The sequence below is a fragment of the Suncus etruscus genome, chromosome 4 (genome assembly GCF_024139225.1).
Source record: "Suncus etruscus isolate mSunEtr1 chromosome 4, mSunEtr1.pri.cur, whole genome shotgun sequence".
NCBI lineage: Eukaryota > Metazoa > Chordata > Mammalia > Eulipotyphla > Soricidae > Suncus > Suncus etruscus.
Genome location: NC_064851.1, coordinates 615,123 through 629,158, shown reverse-complemented (window position 1 = coordinate 629,158; position 14,036 = coordinate 615,123). Strand labels below are relative to the sequence as shown.

The 14,036-nt window shown below is 48.6% G+C and overlaps 1 protein-coding gene across 1 annotated transcript in view; it reads left to right on the top strand.

The window, feature by feature from the left end:
* The window catches only part of MOV10L1 (Mov10 like RISC complex RNA helicase 1), a 42,797-nt gene that overhangs the window by 15,022 nt on the left and 13,739 nt on the right, over positions 1-14,036 (top strand). The window contains exons 9-13 of the mRNA XM_049771501.1: positions 2,562-2,739; positions 3,223-3,293; positions 7,818-7,909; positions 11,338-11,396; positions 11,792-11,889. Of these exons, the coding sequence (XP_049627458.1) occupies positions 2,562-2,739; positions 3,223-3,293; positions 7,818-7,909; positions 11,338-11,396; positions 11,792-11,889 (498 nt within the window). The remainder of the gene's footprint in view (positions 1-2,561; positions 2,740-3,222; positions 3,294-7,817; positions 7,910-11,337; positions 11,397-11,791; positions 11,890-14,036) is intronic.

Genomic DNA, 14,036 nt, shown 5'->3' with positions numbered 1-14,036 from the left:
TAGAGCAGGTTTGCCTTGTACAGACCACCAGGTTCGATTCCTAGCATCCCATATAGTCTCTTGAGGCTGCCAGGGGTTATTTCTGAATGAAGAGCCAATGTAGTCTCATGCCGTGTGTGCCCCACCAGGTGTGCAATTTTTTTTGTTTTTGTTTTTGGGCCACACCCGGCGGCGCTCAGGGGTTACTCCTGGCTGTCTGCTCAGAAATAGCTCCTGGCAGGCACGAGGGACCATATGGGACACCGGGATTCGAACTAACCACCTTTGGTCCTGGATCGGCTGCTTGCAAGGCCAACACCGCTGTGCTATCTCTCCGGGCCCCAGGTATGCAATTTTAACCCATGCACTCTTGGGATATATTAGGGCTTAAAAGAACAGTAGAGCTTCTGGTGAAAATGGTCATCTAAATCAGCCAGGATTGTGGCCAGAAAAAGAGAACAGTGGGGACGGGTGTTTGCTTTATATCTGGCTCACCCAAGTTCCATCCCAGACACTCCATATCGTCTCCCAAGCCCTGTCAGGAATGATCCCTGAGTGTAGGAGCTCAGAGTAAGCCTTGAGCACCCCTGTATGTGCCCCCCACCCCAAAAAAAATACCAGGATTTATAGAACTAAGGAGCCCAGAGGAGGCCCCTGGCCCAGTTCACATGTCATGTGTTAGCATTTTCTGCACTTTCCCATTTGAGGTGGTGCCTTGGCATCAGAGCTGTAGTTGGCACCAGTTTCACAGAAAAGTCAATTGGGAGGGTCTCAATTGTCTCTCTCTCTGTTTTACTTGCTCAGTTCTTGTCAAAATCCCGTGACCTCATCTGCCAACTCAACCACAAGTGTCCTTTCTGTTGTAGCTCAGGAAACAAGGTTCTTATTATAGGTTTTATTTTCTGCTTTTCTGGCCTAGGAATCTATGATTAGCGATTAACGCTTTTTACCTTGTTGAGTGTCTAATATTGTTCTAGTCCTAGAAATGTATTATAACAGTACTTAAACACTGAACTAAGTTATTTGTAAATATCTACTTTTTGGTGGCTCTCCCAGGTTGTGCTCAAGGAGTCTGGGTGCCATTTCTGGCCGTAGTTGGCCAGCCAGCCTGGCTACTGGGTCAGTGTTTGAACTCCATGGTGCTGGGGGCCAGATGAAGGGATTGAATTGGAGAACTCACAGATGCCTGAATGTCCTCTAGCCTTCTAAGCTTTCTCCCTGGCCCCAAAGACAGGTTTTTGTTTAATTTTGGTACACACACCTAGCTATACTCAGGCCTTACTCTTGGCTCTGTGTTCAGGAATCACTCCTGGTGAGCTGAGGGGTGCCAAGGATCAAACCCCAGGTCGGTCGTTTGCAAAGCAAATACCCTATCCACTAAACCCTCTTTCTGATCCCCAAGACAAGTTTTTTTTTTTTGAGGGGGGGGGCCCACACCCAGCAGCAGGCTCTGGGGACTCCATATAGGATACCAGGAACCAAACGCAGGTTCATCCTGGGTCGGCCTCATGCAAGGCAAACACCCTGCTACTGTGCTATCGCTCTGGCCCTCAAAACAAGTATATTTTGTTTTGTTTTTGTTTTTTGTTTTTTTTTTGGGTGGGGGCCCACACCCGGTGGTGCTCAGGGGTTACTCGTGGCTATCTGCTCAGAAATAGCTCCTGGCAGGCACGGGGGACCATATGGGACATCGGGACTCGAACCAACCACCTTAGGTCCTGGATCGGCTGCTTGCAAGGCAAACACCGCTGTGCTCTCTCTCGGCCCAAAACAAGTATTTTTAAGGCTGGATTTTTTTTTTTTTTTTTTTTTTTTTTTTTTGGTTTTTGGGCCACACCCATTTGACGCTCAGGGGTTACTCCTGGCTATGCGCTCAGAAGTCGCTCCTGGCTTGGGGGACCATATGGGATGCCGGGGGATCGAACCTCGGTCCGTCCTAGGCTAGCGCAGGCAAGGCAGGCACCTTACCTCTAGCGCCACCGCCCGGCCCCAAGGCTGGATTTTTTTAAGCTTTGTTAGATGGGACCAGAATTGTTGATTTTTAAGACCAAACTACATTCAGAAAATACTCACTGCTTCTTGCCACCTGTGTGCCTCTGGGCTGGCTCCTTTACTCAGCAAGCCTCATCAAAGCTCATGTCTTCCTAGGGGACTTTCTTAGTGTTCATCACTGAGTTCCTACTTGGTATCCCTTATTGTGTGGGGCGTTTCACCTCTGCATGTGGTTGTCCCCTGTCCATGTACAAGGCCCTGGCCAAGGGGTGGGGGCTGGACTTTTATTTCACTCAAAGAGGTCTCACCTTCACTGATAAGAGTCCAGTACCCCAGTCCTTGGTGTGTCCTCAGTGCAGAGAACATAAGGCATCCCTTACTTGGCTTGGACAGAGCCTGGAGACCAGACCCAGGTAGTGTGTGGGTGCTCACAGGGCATGCATAAGTTGCCCCCTGCTCAGGGGCACATCCTGTGTGTTGGTCATCAGTGTTTGGAACTTACTTCACTTGTTATTTTTAGCAGCTGAAAAGCTCAGTGAACCTGGGGCGTGCCATGCCATCTGCTCCGCTGATTTGTTCCTTCTTTCCAGCTCTTGAATGTGACCAACTACAAAGAGAAGTTTTCAACTTTGCTGTGGCTCGAGGAGATTCATGCAGAAATTGAACTGAAGGAATATAATATGAGTGGGGTCATCTTGAAGAAAAATGGGGGTTTTCTGGTTCTGGAGGTCCCAGGATTGGCTGAGAGTCGACCTTCTCTGTACTCGGGTAAGTTTGTGCATGGATGAGCAAGTCATGAGTCTGGGTCCAAGAAGGTGTCTGTCTCTGGCAGCATTGATCACATCACATCCTCTCTGCTTTCCTGGGCTAGGGGATCACTTTATACACAGTCATCAAGTATTTCAAGCTCCCCTTTTTGTTGTGTTAACTCTTTAGAGCATTTGATCTCAGTAGTCTTTATGGCTTACTCCAACCTCTTTCATGTGCTTTTGTTGGGGAGAGGGATGAAATGATAGTACAGTGAGTTGGAGGCTTGCCATGCATACAGCCAACCCCTAAGTTTGATCCCCAGCATCCCACATGGGTTTCCTGAGAACCATCAGGAGTGATTCCTGAGTGCAGAGCCAGGAGTAACTGCTGAGCACTGGCAGGTGGGGGCTCAAAAAACGCAAAGAAAATAAAGTGGTTGAGTTGTAGCCAGTAGGACTTTGGGTTTTCAGTCTGACACGTGGTAATGTATTTCTTACCCAGGTGATAAACTGATTTTGAAAACTCAAGAGTACAACGGGCATGTCATCGAGTACATTGGCTGTGTGAACGAGGTGAGAAGCCACTTGAACTACTGGGCTAGTGGGAGGGTTCTGCTGCTTGCTACAGCAAGAACGTGGTTGCTCTCTGAAGTTAGATGATACCAAGATATTTAAGGAGGAAGGAGCTCTTGGAAGAGTTGGGATGCATGATGGGAACTTCCTGTCGAAATTCTGAATCTGACACACCATTAGACTGACAGCAGAGGTGACAAAGGGAAGGGCTCTGTGCTCTGGAGAGAGCACCCCTAAAACACATATTTAAAGTCTCAATGTCAACTTACTAAATTTAAATTCTGTTTAAAAAGAAGTTGTTTAATAGTCATATAAAATATACTTTTAAGTTCTGTGTAAGTTGGGTTTGTGTTTGGTCACCTCTTGGCATTCTGAAGATACTCAAGAGTCTCAGAAGGGGGGCCAGAGTTGTGGTGCAAGTGGTAGGGCATTTGCCTTGCACACACTGACCTAGGACAGACTGTGGTTCGATGCCCCAGCGTCCCATATGGTCTCCCAAGCAAGGAGTGATTTCTGAGCATATAGCCAGGAGTAACTCACCAGGTGTGGCCCAAAAAAACAAAACGAAACAAAAAGTCTCAGAAGGAGAAACCCAGTTAAGAGGGCATGAACCCACTTCATGGTTTATTCAGGTTTGCTGGATTGATTAGTTCTCGCAGTACTGAGCTTTGTCTGAGGTTTTGCCTTTGGCCTCCTGCCTGTTCCTGATAAGAAGATGGAGTGAGATCTCTGTGGGAGCACTGGCCAGAGCAGAAGAGGAGCTGGGGGAACTGGGGTGTTTCTGGGTCTGCACCTGGCTATGTGGCCCCTTCCCCACTCAACTCAGGACTCGATCTTTTCCTAAGAGGAGCTCGACAGTTGTCCAAAGTACTTGGAAGATAGGTCTGAGGTCTGTGTTGCTGTCAGCACATTGAAGAAGGACAGTTGTCCCCAAAGTGGAAGAATTTGGTTGCCAGATCATGTTGGCTGCTGAGGTGTGTGGGACACAGACAAAGACCTGGGGGGCCCCCTTCCCAACTGAGGACAGACATCAGTACCTCAGCCAGGAACCAGTCAAGAGTGGAGGTTATTTATTTTTTTGACCCAAGATGAACTCCTAGAATAATTGCTGCTGTGGTGGCTTCCTCTCCTGCTGGTTGGAGGTGCAGGTCACATCAGGGCAAACACACAATAGCCCTGGGCCCCCACAACTGCTGTGCCTGAGTCAGGAGGATGCCCAGCATATGGTGCTCTTTCGGGCTTTGGACAGACGCCAGGGTATTTCTGGGTCCAGTCTTGACATCTCTGGGTGGAGATTGTTGGGCGACTTGGGTGCCCACACCAAAGGAAGGTGCGGGATCCAGGAGGGGAAGAAGGATGGTTCATTGCACTGAGGAAGGACGTGTTTCTGGTGCTCTGCTATGCTGTCCAGTTCAGCTGTGGGACCCTGCGTCTCAGGACATAGTCAAATCCAGAGTCTGGATAACAGCTTGCTCCTTGTTTCCCACAAGATCAGCGTGGAATGTAAGGGTTCTCTGCTATGCTGCTCTTGTAGACTGAGGAAGGTGCCCACCCTTCTCCCCCCACCACATCTCCATTTCTGCAATGTTAGTTTTCTGAGCTTGACTTCCTTCACTTTACCTGCTTTTCCCTGTGCTGTGAGTCAAGTGACTGTAAATTCAGAATACCTAGTAACCCCCCAGGGAGAAGCACTGGAGTCTCCAATCCCATAAGGGAAAGGCCAGACCAGTGAGAGCAGGCCTTGGTTCCTGAACTGCAGGTGACAGACAGCTGCCTGTCAGACCCTCACAATGAGGGACCCAGGTCAGCAGGCCCTCTGGAATGTGTGCACTTGGCCAGCACAGTGGTGTGGGCTACTCTGGAAACTCCTAGAATCTCAGGACTGGACAATGGGCTGCCCACAGACAGACAGCTAAGTGCTCGTGGTCAAGTTTTGTTCTTGCGACAGGTGTCCCAGGGCCTCATCCTGGTACTGGGTGGTTCTGGGGGCCGTGGAGATGGCCCGCTCTATCTGCTGGGGGATGCTGGGTGCAAACTCTGTCAGCAAGTCTCCTTCTGCATGGCGAGTTTCATTTCTGTTTCTGAATGCACTCTCCACCCTTTGCATCTCTTGTGCCTGCTGCTCTCTGCTCTTCCATTGCATACATGACTTTCCAGGTGTTTGTACATGGCTGTTAGCATATCCTGGTTCAGGATCTGTTAATGGCTTAGTGCTGGTCTGGACTTCAGTTATGGTGCTGCTGGCATACTCGGCCATCCTTGAGTCCAAGTTCCTCTCTGGGAACCTGAGTTTGTACCAGCTGCCCTCCTTCTGAGGAGAATACGTCAGCTTCTGTGGACAGTACAGTACCCCTGAGGTCCAGCTCACCATGCCTCCTTCACTCAGTTTGATCTTCTTTTCCATTTGGGCTTGGGGAGTTTATTTCCTTTTCCCCCTATGTCCTCCTCAGAAAATCCTTTATTTTTGGTTTTTGGGTCACACCCAGAAGTGCTCAGGGGTTATTCCTGGCTCTGTGCTCAGAAATCACTCCCAGCAGGCTTGGGGGACTATATGGAATGACGGGGTTCGAACCACCGTCTTTCTGCGTGCAAGGAAAATGCCTTGCCTTCATGCTATCTCTCCGGCCCCTCCGAAAGTCCTTTTTAGGATCGTTTTAGGGAAGATGTTAGACTCTGTTGCAGGACCAGAGTGGAGATGAGGTTGTGTGTGCTCTTGCAGTCAGCACATCTCTGTGCTGTGCACTCAGGTCTGGATTGCTGGCATTAGTGTCTGGGGCACAACATTGCCATTGGTCATGTGATGCATGTATAAGTTCCTCTGTTCTGAGTAGACATCTTGGCACACATTTTAAGAGGGCACTTGCCTTGCATATGGCCACCCCGAGTTTGATCCCTGTAACCACATATAGTCGGAGCTTCATTAGGAGTAATCCTGGCCTTAGAGCCAGGAATAGTACAACCAGGTGTGCTACTGGAGCCCAGGGCTCCAAAATGAGGATTTGGTGAGACACAGGTCTGGAAGCAAATGTGGAGGCAAGGAATAATCCATACAGTGAAAAAGTACAAGAACGAGGGCCAGAAAGATAGCAATGCGGCGTTCGCCTTGCAAGAAGCCGATCCAGGACCTGAGGTGGTTGGTTCAAATCCCGGCGTCACCCCCCCCCCCCAAATAAGGTACAAGAACGGGTTTAGGGGCCAGAGAGATAGCACAACGGTAAGGTGTTTGCCTTGCATGCAGAAGGACAGTGGTTCGAATCCCGGCATTCCATATGGTTCCCCCGAGCCTACCGGGGACAATTTCTGAGTTTCGAGCCAGGAGTATCCCCTGAGCGCTGCTGGGTGTGATCTCCCCCCCCCCAAAAAAAAAGAACGGGTTCAGGAAATCCAGCACTCAAGCAAGGAGTCCCACCACAAAAGCCTTCTGCTCCTAAGAAGGAATGCAGCTTAGGAAGACCAAAGAATGAGCGCCTGCCTTCCTCAGACCCCTGATTTTATTCACAAGAATCAGGCCACACCCTAAGATAGAAGAGGAATACCAAGTAGGGAATAATCTAATAATCCCATCACCCAACCACACTTTACGGTGGAGTATGAATATTGATTAGGATAGGACCAGTAATCCAACACAGGTATAGTCCTAAAATGAAAATTTGTGTAAAACAAAGTTAGAATTGTTTTGTTAGAAAAAAATGTTTTCTTTTTTGTTTTGGTTTTGGTTTTTGGGTCACACCCAGCAGCGCCAGGGGATTACTCTTGGCTCTGTGCTCAAAAATCACTCCTGGGGCCCGGAGAGACAGCACAGCGGCGTTTGCCTTGCAATCAGCCGATCCAGGACCAAAGGTGGTTGGTTCGAATCCTGGTGTCCCATATGGTCCCCCAAGCCTGCCAGGAGCTATTTCTGAGCAGACAGCCAGGAGTAACCCCTGAGCACTGCCGGGTGTGGCCCAAAAACCAAAAAAAGAAAAAAAAAATCGCTCCTGGCAGGCTCGGGACCATATGGGATGCCGGGATTTGAACAACTGTCCTTCATGCAAGGCAAACACCGTATCTCCATGCTATCTGACCGGCCCAGAAAAAAATGTTTTGTTAGGGGCCAGAATTATTAGTATAACAGGAAGGGCTCTTGCCTTGCACATGGCTAACCCAAGTTTAATCCTCATATCCCATCTGGTTCCCTGAGCACAGAACAAGTAGTAAATCCTGAGAGGTTTCAGGTATGGTCCAGAAACACAAAACGGACCAGAGCAGTGGTGCAAGTGGTAAGGCGTCTGTCTGCCTTGCCCACACTAACCTAGGATGGACTGCATGGTTCAATTCCCCGGCGTCCCATCTGGTCCCCCAAGCCGGGAGCGATTTCTGAGCATGTGGCCAGGCGTAACCCCTGAGCCTCACTGGGTGTGCCCAAAAACAAACAAATACAAAAAAATAATTTAAAAAAACAAACACAAACAACATGAAACATGTTATTATTGATTTTCTAAGAAATCAAGGGGTTAAAATATGAACATTAAATTTTGGTTTCAGATAAATGAAGAAGAAGTAACTCTCAAAGTTAATGCAGAATTTGCACAGGCGTATAACTTTGAACCTATGGATGTGGAATTCACCTATAACAGGTAATTCACATAAAATGGAAATCTGTGTTCTGTAACGTCTGGAGTGGTGGTTGGAGAGGCAGAGTTTGTTTCCTGTTCGTGGGCTGTGAGTAGGCTCTGTGCAGTGTTCTCTGTGCCTCACGCTCATCACTTTATTATCAGACATTGTTTAAGATACTTAGGGGGACTGGCAGGGTAGCAGAAAGGACTGAGCATGTTCTCTGCATGGCTGGAAATAGTTCCCAGCACTGCCCACTGTAGCTTCAACAACCCCAGCCAAGGTAGAAAATCCTGAAAAGAAAACCCTGGATGTCAATTCAGCCTTGGTCCTTAAGAGGTGAGTTCTGGTTATTACACATAGTCACCCACCTTTGATTTTCTCCTCATCTGGGAGAGATTAAATTGTGCTGAGGGTAAATGAATTATGGAAAGAAAAGGCCAAAAGTTGGTTCCTTTTTCTTTTGCTGTGGTTTGATTTGGATTTGGGCCACAACTGGTTCTGTGCTCAGGAATTATTCCTGGCAGTGCTCAGCGGACATTGTGGGATTCTGGGGGGTAAATCCAGTGTTGGCCACATGCAAGGCAAGCACCCTATCCACTGTTCTGTTCTGTCTCAATGGGTTCTCCCCACCCCACCCCCTCTGTGAGTTCTTTCTTAATGTTTAATGTTAGCAGTCTGGGTGACCAAGTGATATACAAGTAAACAGGAGTGCTATAGCCTCTAGGAGCTGGGTCTGTCTGTAGAACCAGGTGGACCGTGTCCTTCTGCTGGCCTTGGAGGTTTGACCCCAACTTGTAGTGCTAGATAACAGGCCTCTTAAATTTTCTCCTGAAAATGTTGTTTGTCTTTAGTCCACATCCACAACATTCTTCTTTCCTCTGTACTTTTTGTGATCTGTCTTAAGAAACTAGATTCTGGGGCCGGGCGGTGGCGCTAAAGGTAAGGTGCCTGCCTTGCCTGCGCTAGCCTTGGACGGACCGCGGTTCGATCCCCCGGTGTCCCATATGGTCCCCCAAGCCAGGAGCAACTTCTGAGCACATAGCCAGGAGTAACCCCTGAGTGTTACCGGGTGTGGCCCAAAAACCAAAAAAAAAAAAAAAAAAAAAAAGAAACTAGATTCTTTTTTTTTTTTTTTTTTTTGGTTTTTGGGCCACACCCAGTGGTGGTCAGGGGTTACTCCTGGCTATCTGCTCAGAAATAGCTCCTGGCAGGCACGGGGGACCATATGGGACGCCGGGATTCGAACCAACCACCTTAGGTCCTGGATCGGCTGCTTGCAAGGCAAACGCCGCTGTGCTATCTCTCCGGCCCCAAGAAACTAGATTCTAAGGGCCAAAGCGATAGCACAGCAGTAAGGCCTTTGCCTTGCACACGGCCAACACAGGATGGACCCCCGTTTGAATCCTGGCATCCATAAGGTCTTCTTACCCAGTAGGAGTGACTTCTGAGCACAGAGCCAGGAGTAACCCCTGAGTGCCGCCGGGTGTGACCCAAACACAAAAAGAAAACCAACTAGATTCAAAAACCTGAGGAAAGACATTGAGTAGAGGAGGTGGAATAGAGTTTGGGGAGGGAGAAGACAGGAACATTGATGCTGATTGTACTTGAGGGGAGCCTGCTGGGACCTAGGGTGGGGTGCAAGTTGGGCCAGTGTGACAGGCCCTGTGTTGGGAGCAGGAAGCAGGAATCTGGAGGACATGGAGTGGGGAAGGGGGCTCAGGACTGCACAGGGAGTCCTTCTGCTGTGGGAGCAGGTTGGCAGCAAGGAACCATTGGGCATGAGAGCTTGAGTGTGCACTGAGGTGAGCAGCTCGACCTCCAATAGGAATGGTCTTGGCCACACGAGGCTGTTTTAATATTTCTGATCAGTGGTTCAAAGTGAATGTTCTCACAGTTTTATGCTACTGGGTTTTTTTGTTTTGTTTTGTTTTGTTTTTGGTGGCCACACCCAACTGCGCTCAGGTTACTCCTGGCTCTGTGCTCAGAAATTGCTTCTGGCCAGCACAGGACCATATGGGATGCCGGAATTCAAACTATCTTTGGTCCTGTGTCGTCGCTTGCAAGACAAACGCCCTACCGCTGTGCTATCTCTCCAGCCTGTTCTCACAGTTTTAAATTGATTTCCTAGTTAGACCAGCTGTGCTTAGGTGTCCTGGCTATTTATTTCTGGCTCTGTGCTCAGAGATACCTCCTGGTGAGGCCAGGTCAGCTGTGTGCAAGCAAGTACCCTGCCGTTCTACTATCTGCTCAGCCCTATTTTATTTTTTAAATATTTTTGGTTTGGGGGCCACACCCAGCAACACTCAGAGGTCACTTCTTGCTCTGCACTTGGAAGTTTCTTCTGGAAGGTTTGGGAACCACATGGGATGCTGGGGATTGATCCCAGGTCAACTGCACGCAAGGCAAATGCCCGCCCACTATGCTATCACTCTGGTCCTTCTATTTCATCTTTTGTTCGTTTTTGTTTTGGGGCCATACCTGGAGATGATCAGGGGTTACTCCTGGCTTTATGCTCAGAAATAGTTCCTGGCAAGCTCAGGGAACCATATGGGATGCCGGGCATTGAACCCAGGTCCGTTCTGGGGTTGACCGCATGCAAAGCAAATGCCCTACTGCTGTTTTTATGTTTGTTTGGGTTTCTTTGTTTTGTTTTGTTTTGTTTGGGGGGGCACACCCATTTGGCACTCAGGGGTTACTCCTGGCTACGCGCTCAGAAATTGCCCCTGGCAACCATATGGGATGCCAGGGGATCGAACTTTGGCCCATCCTAGGCTAACGCTTGCAAGGCAGATGCCTTACCTCTAGCACCACCTCTCCGGCCCCTTTTATTTTATGTTTGTTTTGTTTGGTTTGGTTTGGTTTTTGAGTCACACCTGGCAGCGCTCAGGGGTTACTCCTGGCTTCATGCTCAGAAATCGCCCCTGGCAGGCACCAGAGGACCATATGGGATGCTGGGATTGGAACCACCATCCTTCTGCATGAAAGGCAAACGCCTTTCCTCCATGCTATCTCTTCGACCCCCAGGTTTCACTTTTTTTGTTGTTGTTGTTTTGGTTTTTGGTTTTTGGGCCACACCCAGCGATGCTCAGGGGTTACTCCTGAATGTCTGCTCAGAAATAGCTCCTGGCCGGCACGGGGGACCATATGGGACACCGGGATTCGAACCAACCACCTTTGGTCCTAGGATTTCACATTTTTAAGTCTGTGTTCCTCACTTGTTTTGGGAAATAGGCTGGTCCAGCAGAGCCCTTCTTAGAGGCCAGAAACTGCACTTGAGCCACTTGTTTAGTTCCTGGATGCGTTTCTCTCTTTGACTCCCTCCCTATTCTTTTGCTTTCTTGGTTTCATGTTTTTCTGAGTCTCTTAGGGCACAGCCCAGACTGCTGCCAGGGCTGAGTCAGCCTTGCTCTTGCTGCTCTTCTCAGCTGTTGGGTTTTCTTTCCGGCAGGACCACAAGCAGACGGTGTCACTTTGCGCTTGAACAAGTCATCCACTTAGGTGTAAAAGGTACTGTTGTGAAATGTCAGTGTTACATTTCTTGTGATTGTTTTATAAGTTGCATGCAAGATTTGTGTAAGATAGACTCCTCACTTGTTTAAAGGAAAACTGTCATAGACAATGCAGCTAGCTCCCTTTCTGTTCAGACGTCAGTGTTTTCTGACAATTTCACTTGCATACTGCACACTTAAATCATTGCAAAGAAATCCATTGTAATCTGCCATCCCCTCACAGGGGAGTATCTCTCCTTACCATGGGCTCCTGACTTTGTTGCAGCTCTCTGGTACTGTTGTCCAGAGGGCTGAAAGATGTGGACTAGGCAGTGTCAGGCCTTTGGGTGGCCTCTGTTCTGTGTGTAAGCTCTCCAGTAATATCAGTCTTTTTTCCTTCTTTTGTTTAAAAAGTGTTGTTTCCAGATGAGATCATTTTGCAGCCTCCCCAAGTGACAGGGACTTGGAGCCTTGTTCAGGACACCAAAAGCGATGGACAGTCCACCACAAAGGTACCACCATTGGCAGCTTTGAGATTTTTGTTAGGTAATAGATTTTCTCTCAGCTTGCCAGCGTGAATGCCAGCTGGCATGGAAATGTAGTTCACAATGTAGAGTCATAACTAGAACTGAAATATCTGTAAACCAGTCAGTGTAAAGTATATATATAGAAAAAGGCTGTAGAGATGAGATATACATGTACTATATAGAAAGGACTAAGGTGGTCACAGTGTAATAAACAGAGAAAAACAAGATTGAGATCTGCTAATGGACTCTTGTTATTTAAAAATGACGTTTAAGATTTATGCAAACTCAAGGCACCATATGTGACTGATATGCACAGAAAGTACCTCTAGGCCTATACCTAGTGAGTTTTCACACTTGCAGTCTTTGTGAATGTTGCAGACACTTTGTTTTTTTGCTTCTAGGATCCAATTGCTACAAAGCAGGCATGTACACAATCATGTCCTAAGGTGGACCTTGGATACCCACCCATTTCCATGAATAGAGTGTCTCATCAGGAAAGAGAAAAATCTCCCGTGCCATACTGCTGCTTGTAACCTGCAGCTCTGTACTGTTAGAATGTGCTTGTGTATTCTGATGGAACCATACAGGTATAACAGGTGGGGCAGGGGCCGGAGAGATAGAATGCAGGTAGGGCATTTGCTTTGCATGCAGAAGGACAGTGGTTCAAGTCCCGGCATCCCATATGGTCCCCCGAGCCTGCCAGGAGCAATTTCTGAGCGTAGAGCCAGGAGTAACCCCTGGGTGCTGCGGGGTGTGACCCAACCCACCAAAAAAAGGGAGGGCGGGGGCCGGGCGGTGGCGCTAAAGGTAAGGTGCCTGACTTGCCTGCGCTAGCCTTGGACGGACCGCGGTTCGATCCCCCGGTGTCCCATATGGTCCCCCAAGCCAGGAGCAACTTCTGAGCACATAGCCAGGAGTAACCCCTGAGCATTACCGGGTGTTGCCCAAAAACCAAAAAAAAAAAAAAAAAAAAGGGAGGGCGGAGAGATAGAATAGAGGTAGGGCGTTTGCCTTACATGCAGAAAGACGATGATTCGAATCATGGCATCCCATATGGTCTTCCCAAGCCTGACAGGAGTGATTTCTGAGCGTAGAGCCAGGAGTAACCCCTGAGCGCTGCCGGGTGTGACCCAAAAACAAAACAGGTGGAGGCACTTGCAGCCAACCTAAGCATCCCACTTGCCATGAGTACAGGGTTCGGGAATAAGCCCTGATATAGCTAGATATTGGGGGAAAATCTTTTTTTTTTTTTTTTTTTTTGGTTTTTGGGCCACACCTGGCAGTGCTCAGGGGTTCCTCCTGGCTGTCTGCTCAGAAATAGCTCCTCTCCTGGCAGGCACGGGGGACCATATGGGACACCGGGATTCGAACCAACCACCTTGGGTCCTGGATCGGCTGCTTGCAAGGCAAACACTGCTGTGCTATCTCTCCGGGCCTGGGAAAATCTAAAATTTAGAAATCCCTTTTTACCAGTGGTAGGCCCTATTGAAATATGAACTACTTTGAAATGCCTAATCAGGCTTGGAAAGTTTTGTAAAAGAAGCACTAGAATTAGTCATTTTTATTTGTGTTTAGTCTGTTCTAAAACTAGGAAGGGAATTTTTGCCGGAACAAAAGTAGCATGTTTACAGGCCTTTGTCCTTTGCTTGGTCCCTCTGTTCCCTTATCTCGGTGAAGTCTGACACTGACTGACTTCAGGACATGAGATGTGCTTTGGGGGAGTGGAAGTTTTCTGTTCAGTGGGTCATGTTCCAGATTGGTAGAATCTTAATATTTGATGGGGGGGAGGTGCTCCAAAGTAGAACCTGGTAACCCAGGGGAGTCTACCAGTGATGCTTTCCCCAGGTGACAGTGCTCAGTAATGCTGGTGATGGGGGCCACTCCCAGTGGTGCTATCCCCAGCTATGCCTACCAGGAGTCAGTGCTCAGCTGGCAGTGTGGTGCTTCTGGCAGCCACCATGGCCAACTCCATGTTGCTGAGGAACTGTGTGGGTCTGAAGTTGGGTCCTTAAGCATGCAGGGCATGTGCTCTAGCCTGTTGAGTAACCTCATCAAACTCTTGATGTATTTCTTTGTTCTGGGGCCATGCCTGGTAGTATTTAGGGGCTAATGCAGCTCTGTGTTTGGGGAAC